Raw genomic sequence first — 12,178 nt, forward strand, 5'->3', positions numbered from 1 at the left:
TACTGTGAGCAATCACAAAAAAGTGCAAAAAAGTAGCAGTGTGACTTGAATCATAAGTTGGACTCTGGAACCATGAATCTAATCATGACGAAAAATAAAAACTGACTTACACTGAAGCACTGAGCTCCAGTATGATTTGTACTTGAACACGAACATGAAAAAGGAAATGTTTTCAAAACATATGTGGTGAGCTAATGCTTCCCTCAAATTGTTATAAATCGACTCAGTCTGACAGATTGCATGAAGCATGGCGTCACAGAGGAGGACAGACCGTCTGTTAATCCACAATCCTGCTGTTATTACCACTGTTTTTAAATTCTTGTTTTCTATTTTTATACAGCAATCTGTTTTAGATGGTCAGCTGTTTTATAATCATAAATAATCATAATTTATAATTTAAATAATCATGGAATGGATAGAAGATTTAAATTTAAAAAAACAAAGACAACCATTTGTAAGTAAAAATCTTGCAATTTTATTTGCATATAAAGGCAGCTAAATATATCACAATTAACTGAAAGAGAACTAACATTTTCATGAAGAGGGATACAATCAGAGAAAGAGCGAGAGAGGAACAGAGCATGAAAAAGAGCATTTACAGCGGCAGAGTTGAAACAACTATTGGCAACATTTTTTTTTGTGCTAGCAAGATTGCATTTACACACAGTGCAAAATTAGAAAAAAAGCAATGAAACACAAATACTATCAAATTTACACTTAAAAGGGACAATGTATTGTTTAGGCAGGTGTGATGATGGGAACAACCAGCACCTGTTGGATTGTGACTATGACAAACATCTACTGGGAGAGTCGATACAAAAACATCAAAGAAACATCTGATGGGAGCGTTTGAAACATGTCAATCATTCAGGCGCATACAAAAAAAAACCCAATGCACCCATATTTTCTTTTTTTTTTTTTTAAATCAAACACAACTTTTAGTACAGATGTTTTACAACATGAATATATAATATATATATATTTTATACATACATTTTCCAAATTAGATCAGAAATCCTTAAGGATGTTACAAAGTAAATTTTTCAGGCTGTAATTCAATAGCTATCTGTTCCAGCGTTAGTCAGGTGTTGTTTTGTCGGGATGATGGGTAATAAATAAAGACTTTTCTCTGAGCTTGCAGAGAGTGGGGCTCTAGCTGAGAAAATTAAAGCTAGTTTAAGGCAGCGTCCCTGTCAGCCATTAAGAAAAGAGAAACTGGGGAAAAATAACAATAATAATAAAAATAAATCAGATGATACAACATAACACAATGGCATCATCCATTGTCCAGCAAATGCAAACAAAACAAGAGGAAATTGTACAAATTCACAAAGTGTCATTTATCTTACAGATCTGACCAATATTTATCAAGGGTAAGATTGTTTTTACCACAAAATCCCTGTCATACAGACTAACATTACCCACAAAATATTTTTTGCAACTCATGCCATAACTACTGAAATTTGAATGTTTTCTTTGTTTTACTTTTTAATACAAAGTTTCCAAATAAACTGCGGTCAGATAACAGAGTTGAAGATTACTTCCTGGATGAGGTTTCAACTGTTTCCTGATGCTGTCAAGTGATTGGCAGGAAGCAGACTGCGACATGACGCAGTGCTGACACACAAATACTGCATTGACTATGTGATGAAGAACTAAAATCTGTGAGGGAATCCTGATTGTTGGCACAAACTTTTAAAAGATGAAAACACCGATATTCTCCTTCAACCCTCCCTGACAAACCCCCAACATACCACACCATTTTTAAATCTTCTCATTCTCAACAACAGCGCAGAGAAGACCAACATTTGCAAAGAAACACATAGATTTTTTTTTTTTTTTTTTAAACTTGACATAATTATAGAAAAAAAGTAGTATCTCCTGCCCATGCCCCTGTCCTCTGGTCTCAGGAGCTGGAGGGGTTAGGCAGGTCAAACACGATGGGGGGGTTGGTGGGCTGGAAGCTAACAGTGCAGGTCGATGCATTGATGAACGTCGTGAAGCCGTCTGTCATAATGCCATAGCCTAAGAGCGAGGAACACATGAGTCAGCAACAAGCACTGCCAACATCAAAATGAAAAAAATATGCATTTACGCGTTTGATAAACTGTTGCTTTTAGTCACTTGTTTGTGTGTACTAGTACTACTAGGTGTGTGTATAAAATGTACAAATTTTTGTTCAGTTTATTAATTCCTACGTTTGGCTTTCATGATTTAACCACATTCATTTCATAATGCCTCCTACAGATGTGACATTTCAGCAATCTGTTAAGATCATAGTAAGTCACACTGTACAACATGGGTCTCATAAACCAAGACATTAAGTATGATGTGTGCAAAATGTACAGTGCTGACACCTACTGAATCATAGCCTACGATGCAAGTCATCAGCTGCAAGACCAGTTGGCAACATCATTAGCAGCAAACAAGGGACGGCGGATTCCACACACACATTGTATGCCACATACTGGCATTCTGTTTACGTTTTAACTCCACTGTATTTGGTGGTGTCGCTTCTTAATCCATTATTCCATGTTGCATTGTCATTGGCCACTCAGACGTAGAACATAGCAGAACAAACACGTTCACATTTCTGACACAATTTGCTGCATCTTTCATCTGAGACAGCCCCAAATTGTAGTGTATACCAAACCTTTGTTCTATTTTTGTCTCGGCAAGAACTGCCATGAACAGCTTAAATATGAGGAAGTTAGACCTGAAATATATGCAAATAATGTGGGATTGGGCTTTGTTTCAATGTAAATCTTTGAGGATATTTCATCCATAGACATACAGCTAATTTTAAGGCCCTGGAGCTCTTTACATTATTATTCATGATATATACATATATATATATCTACATATATATATCTACATATATATATATATATATATATACACATATATATATGTATATATATGTAGATATACATATATATATATCTACATATATTAATCAACATTGTGCTTATTAATTGTATCATTTTGAATGCATGTCTGCTTATGACAAAACAAAATGTATATGACACACTGTTAATTCTCATTAGACCCAATAATTCCCATGGAAAGTTTCCTATTTGGAATATTTCCAAAATCCCTGAATATAAATTCCCATGGAAAGAGAGAAGAATTTTCCACCCTTTGTAACCCTGTTCATGAACAAATAATCCATGCAAGCACATCGCCACTAAATGAATATTTACTCCTGTGTTGGTCAATTTTTTTTTTTTCCCCCAATAAAACCATTTACTGAATATACACAAATACTGTATTAAGTGAATTCAGTATTCCTCATTGGTATTGAAAAATTAGCCTTTGATTTAAAAGTTGATACCTTCGTGTATTCCTCCGAATGCGTGAAGCTTGGGTCGCACCCTCTTCTGGACGGTGTTGAGCAGCTCTACACAGCCGACCCGCTGAAGCTCTTTAGGAACCCAGTCCCGGAAACCTGCACAGATAGAAATGTTAGTCGTGCTGTTGTGGTTAACAAGCCTATAGATTGAAAATTGCTTTCCATTAAGCCAGACCCATTATGATCAGAGTTGTATTGAACTGAAACACACACTTTTAAAAACATGAATTTTGAAAATTCCAAACATACATTAGTAAAGTTGAAAGTCCAAAATTCAAAACTACATTTATTCTCTTGGTTTCTGTTTATATTTCAGTGACCGATTCATATTCTGCTCATTCATTCATTCATTCTGGTGGCAAGAATCCTCTGAGTCTTTCTTTGTGATTGGAGTAAGACAAGATTATTCTCTCTCTTATCATTTGCAGCATCTGCCTCTCTGCTGCAAAATCGAGTTTTCCATGCAATCAAATGGCCACAGCGGCTACTGCAGCAGAAAATGCAGCAACCCTCTATAGGCGAGAGGAAAGGAAATCACTCAATAAAGCCAGATGGAGAGGAAAAGGGAAAAAAAAATCAGCCTGAACAGCTGGAAGGAAGGAACACTGAAAACCAAACAAATTGCATTTTCTTTTTCATGAAGTCAAACAAATATTGAATCACGGAGCATGTTCATGTTGGAGAGTGCACTGCAGATACAGAGTGAAGATTTATTTAAATAGAGCTGACTCCATGGACATGCAGAGACATCTACACCTGGCCTGCTGCAATGCCCCAAGCCATTTCTTACAGATTTGGAATAATGAGGCATAACTTCATTAGATATGATGAGGGGACTGTGATTGGTTAATTGGACTCACCAAGTGGAGGTCCATGGGTCATCAGGATGTCGATGCCTTCAGGGACGAGGTTCCATTTATCCAGTAGAGACTGACCCCGAGGCAGGTTGAACCCCCAGCCGTTAAACCATGGAGTCCTGCAGAGAAGAAGAGAGGGAGAGAACATTACCATCATTCAGACATAATTATGGCACAGAACAGAGTTGGTTACAGGAATATGTGCATATTACTTATTAAAACCCGTATTGGTAACATGGTCATGTTGAAATGATGTTTAGTAAATTTACTTCAGGTGTTTCTATAATGTGTTTGTCAAATTGATCTATAAGGTAAGTTTAAAACAATATAACCACAAATAAAACCAAAATGTGCACATAACAGACAATGATGTATGTTTATGAACTATCAAAATTAAAATATAGAAAAAAAATCTAAATACTTGTTATTTCAAAACTGTACAAGTGTATAATGCAGAAAACTTCTGCAGCAGGGAAACACTTTGTATGTCAAGCCCTAAACCTTCTCTGCTACCTAGTTACAGAGTGATTGACAACAGCGTGGCCACATCCAGCAGCAGGATAGAGTCTGCGGCTCCTGGGTGACAGGCTGCATCTCAGCCTTCTCCTTCAGACACAAAGAGAGCCTCGATCTGGCTGAGTGGGAATGAGGGATGGATAGATGGAAGGATGGAAGGATGGATGGATGGATGGATGGATGGATGGATGGTGTTGAACAGATGAAGAAATAAAGCAAACTCTGCAGAGGTTACATGTTGTGGCGGGGGCAGGGAAAGGGAGGAGAAAAAGAAATTGAGCAGAGGCCAGTTGATAAATTGAGCCTTCATTTATCACAATACTGGTAATGGCATAAGAAGGCTGACAACAGAGGAAAGGAAGATAGATTATCATCACATAATACCTCAGTATATAAACCAACCTACTACTACACCCCCAGAAAAGGTCTTTTCATTTTACTTTGAGGTTTGCAGGACAGACCAGCAGCAAAAAACACTTAAGTTCATTCCGACTCTGTTATTCCCAGGTTACTTTGAGATAGGCCACCGAGTTCAGAGCAGCTTCCAGTTACTTAGCAATGGTGCTGGGTATAGTATTTGACCGAGGGGAAATCAGGGCTCTACAAACATCAATAAGCTTTGTTACAGTGAATGATGGAGAGTGCAGGAGCACTGATCAATACTAGCTGCTCCATGGGAGGGTCGAGTGAGGCTAACCAGAGCCAGGTCAAACTTAAGATGTGTAAAACATGAGATCACAATCCTACCTGGTTAAATGGTTAACACAACCAAGCTCTTATGTATATCTGCTCAAAATAAGACACACAAAAATGTTCTCATTAATTCAGCATAGTGAGAAAAAGCAGTATAATGGAGTCAAAGCACTGGCACTTGGGGCCTGGTGGTTGAACATTATTGAAAGGTCTCGGACACAGAGGATGTAACGATGGCAGACCACAAGCTCAAGCTCTTTGATTTGTTTGCTCAGTCGTTGCCTCATTCTCACACCTGGTGGAGAGCTGAGAAATGAGGTTAAACATGAAATGAAATGAGGAGCACAGGGGAAGTGAAGGCCACAGACTGAACTGATTAATAACAATTTATCACACAAATCTGAGCTAATGGAAGTCTAATGGATCACTGGGACAACTTGCCACTCCTTGGATGGCAAAACTGGGCCTGGCTCTGGTTTTGACAAATAGCAACAAGGCCAAACTTTGAAAAATGGCTGAACAAATTTATTTCCCTAAATAAAAAATAAAAAAATAAACAGCTGCAAATGTTTCACATGCTCCATGTTTCACATGCTTTCTCCCACATAAATACATTCATCCGGAAGATGAAACATAACCCCTGACATAAGCTGTGGATCCAGAGCCAACCAAAAGGTCCTGACTGAATGCAGCAGCAGAGCGGGGTGCTGCAGCAAGACGCCACAACGGCCCCATTGTCGGCTGTCTGCCTATGAAATATACCTTCCATGCAAGTGCATTTGTTAACCTCCGCCAAGATTAATGACATCCTGGTCAAATAAAGGAGAGATTGTTTCCTGTGTGGCTGTAGCACAGGTTTTATTATATAGTATTGAGTGTGTATGTATGCACATGTGTGTGTAGCAGGTCGACCAGCCTCTGAGTAGGAAGTGCTGAACAGAATGTGCGCCAGTGTCTCATCTGTTCCACAGTGTGTATATATCTGGACCAATGTGTATGTGCATGTGTGTGTGTTGTAATCAAACTACACTCAGAGCTCAGTCTCGGTTTGACACTCGCCATCTGGAGCACGTCGCCCTGGCAACAAAGGAGAAGCGTCTGGAGGCTGGCACAGTGGGAAGTAAAACAACATAGAAACACCAACACAGAAATAGAAAAGAGGGTGATGGAGGGAGAGAGAGGGGGGAGAGAGGGAAAAAGAGAGCTGAATTAACAGCAAACAAAAATGTGGAAAGACAAGACTTCACCTACCATGTGTCATGTATCTGTGGAACAGTAGTGTTCTGTTGACTGCAGAAAATGAGATGTTCCCAGCCTATAAGAAACCTTGCTGAAGAGGATACTCCCCTTAAAAAAACCCTATAATGAACAACGAAACCACTACACACAAAACAAAGTGAAACAATGTGTCACTGGGACGAAGAGCCAGTAACCATGGTAACAGGGGTATTTGAGGATTTTACGGATTCCCCTGGTAATTAAATGGAAATGGTGGAAGTGGGTTAAAAATGAGTAGCCCCATCCAGCAGCAGAGCTGAAGCAGACAGGAGCCATTCAGCCCTATTGTGCAGAACGTCAATATTCAATTAGGCTGGTGGACATCATAGTCCACCAGCCTATAGTATGGCGGTTCAACGTCTCTCTGGACATGACACCATTCTTAGCCCCTTTTCTCCCCTGCACTGTTCTCTCTGGCTCCCTAGATAGACTATAATATCCACTAGTGCCCCCACCCCCCCATCACACACACACACACACACACACACTAAACGCTGCAATTCCCTCATTATGTCTTTTAATCTGACTCCTTGACTTAATGAATCGTTGCGACCATCTTTACACCATATTACTGATTTGTCAGAGGGTTGGCTGATATCAGTGATTTAATGATGTCCTGTTTCACTAGTGCATGATGGAGGACTTAAACAATTCTTGGGACCAAAGACACAACAGACCCCATGAATCAGTTAAGATACAAGACCACACACATTCCCTTATAAAAAAACAAAAATGGTCATATTTTAATGTTGAAATATGTTTTACATTAACGATTTAAAACAAAAGGTAATTAAAACTGAAACAAGCTGCCAAAGAGCTGTTTCGTTGCACATGTTAAGATATTTATTAAGGTTATATTAAGGTTAAAACACAAAATAAGGGACCACATGTCAGTGAATTTGATCAGTTTATTCCAACCTCAGTATGTTAGAAAACCTTGCTGCACTTGCTGTACTAAAAGCAAGTGCAGTGTACTAAAAGTTAACCGGCATTTCAATATTAATATGAATGGGAGTTTTGTTTGGCTTACATAGACCGTGTTTGACTGTCATCTGCACTTTGCTTTTTTCTAATTCAGTTAGTGTCTGATAAATTAAATGATACAGCAATGATGCTAAACAAGGAGCCTCGAGGTCACATATTTTCAATCATTTTCTTTTCAGCACGGTTTTTCTCCTTTGATTATGTTTAACAAAGTCAGGTCAAACTTTTTTTATACAAATAAGTCAACGTGTTCAGAAAAACCTGCATCACTTCCAATGGAATCATGCATGCTTTTTCTTTAATAAAAAAGGGTAAATAGGTACTCATGGACTGTCATTAGAAGTGTAAACACAGAGACGAATGCTTACATTGAGCATAGACAAGACAGATTCTGCTCACTAATTATTCTGCACCGTTTGAGTTAACAAGATATCAGGTTGACCTGCAGAAAGCTGTTTGGTGGTGTTTGCTTCTGTTCACTTAACTTCCATGGCTTCACATGTCCAATTCAGAATTATTACCCCTCTAGTCAGGGCAGGCCTATAAACTGCTGCACATCCACCTATCGTCACAACACAATCCACAGTTTGAGCCTGTTGAGTCTGGCTAAACTTGTGTACATTGTTTAACTTGATTTCCACAAAGTAGACACTGCACGTGCAATATATTTTATTTATAATATACTTGTACTCAAAAAAATGTTAATTTTAAATTGTGATTTTTACTAAACTAGACTGATCAATCAATGAAAAAAATTTTTTTTCAATATTATTACGACCAAAAAAGGTGGTTATAAATAGAAAAATAAGAAACATTAGAGCTGGACGGACTAAGGTTCAGTTTGTCGTCTCTCACAACTGAGATGTTGGTTTCTGAAATATATTCGCTATTTTTGGTCATACTCCAAGGTGGTAGAAGGAGAGGGGTAGATGCAACATCATTAGAAAATGAATTAACGGCTCACATGTACACAAAGTAATTCCCAATGTTGTGCTTGGCTGGTCACATGAGAAGCAGCAGTTGTGGTGTAACAAAAAACTCCACACAAATCTCTCCTCACAGTGCAGTGACAGAAAAAGCCTTTATATCCCCTGAATCAACTGAGAACTGGAAAGTCCCTACATTGCAAGAATTCCCTCATACCCATGTGCTTGTTTGCTGCAAATGATTAGCAAATGATTAGCGTGAAAACAGACAACACATATGCACTAACATTGTCACTAACATAACTGACAGAACACTGCATATGTGCATTTTACATGTGTGATCAAAATGTGTCTCAGGTAAAGTACAAATCTTCACCTAAAAACTGGACGAGAGCAGCTCCTAGGACAGCAGCCCATCGTTGAACACAATGGGACAAACAGGCTGCACTGGGATGGGAGGTAGATAAAAGGAGAGAGAGAGAGAGGGAGAGAGAGAGGGAGGGAGGGGTTGAGAGTGTGTGCAGGTCCAGCGATTCATTGTGTCTGACCTCTGAGTCAGAGTGGCCCTGGGATCAGTAGGGGGAGGGGTCTAATTGATCAACCTGTCAGAACCAATGAGGAAAGCCATGTTAATGGGACTTTTATAAGCCCCACGGGATGTACCACCTGACACTCAAAGCTGTATGAGTATGTGCCAAAGCAGAGTACATACTGTGTGTGTGTGTGTGTGTGTAAAATCCCAGAGCCCAGGTAGCCTTATTAAAAGGAGCCAAGTGGAGACTCTGGTGGGGTTTTGACAAATAGCCTCTCAACACCAAGGCCACCTTTGCAAACTTTGGGGATGAGGTAGAAGGCGAAGTCACAAGGGTGAAGAGGGCGTGAATGTGTGTCTTTGTGTGAGATTGTGTGTGTGTGTGTGTGTGTGTGTGTGCGTGCACTGCTTTACCCTAGCACTACTAACCTGTGCCTAGTGACTGATGGAGTGTGGAATGGATTAATCTCACTGCAGTCATGCTGCCAAATGCTGAGGCGCTAAGGTTTAGCCACAAGACTTAGCCCGCTTAGGAAAGGCTACAACCATGGGGACGGGTTGGCACACACACACACACACACACACACACACACACAAACACGGGGTCCCTAGGGTTTGTCCCTGCAATAAGATGCAGCCAGCTGCAGTTTGACCTGCAGGCTGTTCATGTAAAACAACCACTGCATCAGCCAGCAGATGCTTTGCTGCAAACACAGCTGCTCTCAGTGATCCTGCAGCTCCCAGCACTTCACCAAACATAGGTCCATGAGTGTGGGTGTGAGTTTTGGCACACACTGTTAGACAGGCACTTTTTTCTTTCACTTACAGTTTAACACTGTAGACAGAAACCAATTTAGAGTGTATGTCATCTACATTGACACATCATAACGGCACATTTTGGACAATAGGGAGAAAAAAAGAGACTAATACACGCATGCACACATGTTTGTGTAAAGGCAGAGTTTTGGCATGGGATAAGAGCAAGGGAACTATTAACACACTGCAACTGAAGAAAATAGTGTGCGACTACAGTAAAAAGTACTTAAGAAAGCCTCATGAGGTTACTTTGAAACAAATTAGAACTAAAATAAACATAGGGAAACAATCTTTTCTGGAATACATCTTAGTTGTGCAAATATAATTTGTATCTTGCAATTTACAAGTCTTGTAATTGCAATTTGCCACTGCAAATTCATCAACTAATTATATAATTAGATTTTTCTTTTTTCCAAATAAAAAATGTCAACACGGTGTGTTACTAACCTACAGTCGTGCTTTCCGTTTATCTGTCACTCTCAGCTTGTGTGTGTGAGGGTGTGATGGACTGCAGATATTCATAGTTAATTGTATGATGTGTGTGAAGGTTTAAGGTGGGAGCTTGCTGGCCCTGCACAAAAAGGTACTAGTTCAAGAGGCAGGATTCTCCCAGCTATGGGGGACTTTCTACTAAACCCTCATAACTAGACTGCCAGGAGAACTCTTGTTTTAAATAAACCTTTAAAGTGGCATTATTGTGGGTGCTTGGGGGTTGGCCTGAATGCAACAGGTGAAAAATACCTATCATAGTTTCCTTATACAAATAGTAATTTCGTTCCATTAGTTGTTTTGACAGAACAGTTAAACAAAAAACACTCAATTTGCTTTTATACACATAGTAGGAAAGCAGAAAGTCTTATTTAAGACACAGCAAAGGGTGAGATATTTAACAATAAACAGTTTGTAATTTATCTTATTTTGAACAACTGTATTTTAGGATTTGGTAGAGGTTTTTTTATGGGCTTAATAATAATGATGCATGTTAAAATCATACGCTGTTGACACTTAAATTTTCCACAAATTGTTCAGCTGTCAACTGTCTTGCAAACAGTATCTTTCCACACAATTTCACACATTAATGTTTAAATCAAAAAAGGCCTTAACTTACTACCAGCCTCAAAACTTCAGTAACAATGAGGTTTTATTTACCAGTACCCACCACAAGCAGCAGTTGAAATGATTTGTGTTTGTGAACTGTATTTGTGGGCTGATAAATAGATGTGTAAAATATGAGTAGTTGAAAGGTGTAAGCTGCTTGTGAATGTGGCAGTTAGGATCAGGTGGAAGCAGCAAGATGTGGGAAGACAGATGTGAACATGAGTGAATCTAAACACTTTGAAATATGTATCTGTCGGGAAGCTGGGTAGGTCTGGAGACACTGGAGACTAGAGTAATAAACAGAGGTGGAATCTGGGAGCTATTCAAAGAACCTGTATGGGGGCTGGGGGCAGGGGCCGAGACCCATTCAACCTGTCCTGATACACAGGGACAAGGGTCCCATTACCCTCCTCCAGCCCCAGCCTCCATGAACTTGATCCCAGAGAACAATGTAAGAGGGGGAAGAAAGGGGTGAAGGGAGGTACGGGGGAGGATAATATCTCTGGGAAACAGCAAGCTTTCCTTAGTGACAATGACTGACAGGCAAGGTTTCATTTTCCAGCACAGCTCCAAGGACAGAGGCTGCAGTCCATTTTCTATGTATTTTAAATGGAACAGGGTGATTTGAAAATAAAATCTTCTGGAATGCTTCTGCTAGTGCACAAACACAAGACTACATTTCCAGGTTTGCAAATTAATTGAGGAAAAAAAGCTGAGAGTATCTCAAACATAAGGATGAAATTAAATTATTAACTATAATTTATTATAGTTATTCTGCCAATTCAGGTTTGATGGTGAAGGTCTGCTGCTCTTCAAACACAAACAGGACCAAGAGAAATGAAAAAGAATAAAACAAACTGAGGAGGCTTTGACTGAATAAGACCATAGGGGTGATGTTAGAAGGGGATATTCAGATTTAACTCAGCTACATTGTTTTCTGGAAATCATTTAATCTTTAAATTGTCCACTACATGGTATAGATGCATTTACATGGTACTTCCCTAGTCTTAACACAAGGGTTCAATGACTTGCTCACGGACATTTCGTAATGGACCGGAGGAGCCAAGGAGTCTACATTTAGATTACCAGCTGTGCAATTACATCATCGACCTGCACCATGGAAGCA

At 39.4% G+C, this 12,178-nt stretch overlaps 1 protein-coding gene across 2 annotated transcripts in view; it reads right to left on the bottom strand.

The window, feature by feature from the left end:
* Window positions 1-451: 451 nt before the first annotated feature.
* mpped2a (metallophosphoesterase domain containing 2a) overlaps window positions 452-12,178 on the bottom strand; it is a 62,354-nt gene continuing 50,627 nt past the window's right edge. For both annotated transcript variants that reach the window (XM_044029888.1, XM_044029889.1), the window contains exons 5-7: window positions 4,213-4,328; window positions 3,335-3,448; window positions 452-2,025 (exon numbers count right to left, since the gene is read on the bottom strand). In XM_044029888.1, the coding sequence (XP_043885823.1) occupies window positions 1,907-2,025; window positions 3,335-3,448; window positions 4,213-4,328 (349 nt within the window). In that variant the 3' untranslated portion in view covers window positions 452-1,906. The remainder of the gene's footprint in view (window positions 2,026-3,334; window positions 3,449-4,212; window positions 4,329-12,178) is intronic.

This window comes from Solea senegalensis, linkage group LG7 (assembly GCF_019176455.1).
Source record: "Solea senegalensis isolate Sse05_10M linkage group LG7, IFAPA_SoseM_1, whole genome shotgun sequence".
NCBI lineage: Eukaryota > Metazoa > Chordata > Actinopteri > Pleuronectiformes > Soleidae > Solea > Solea senegalensis.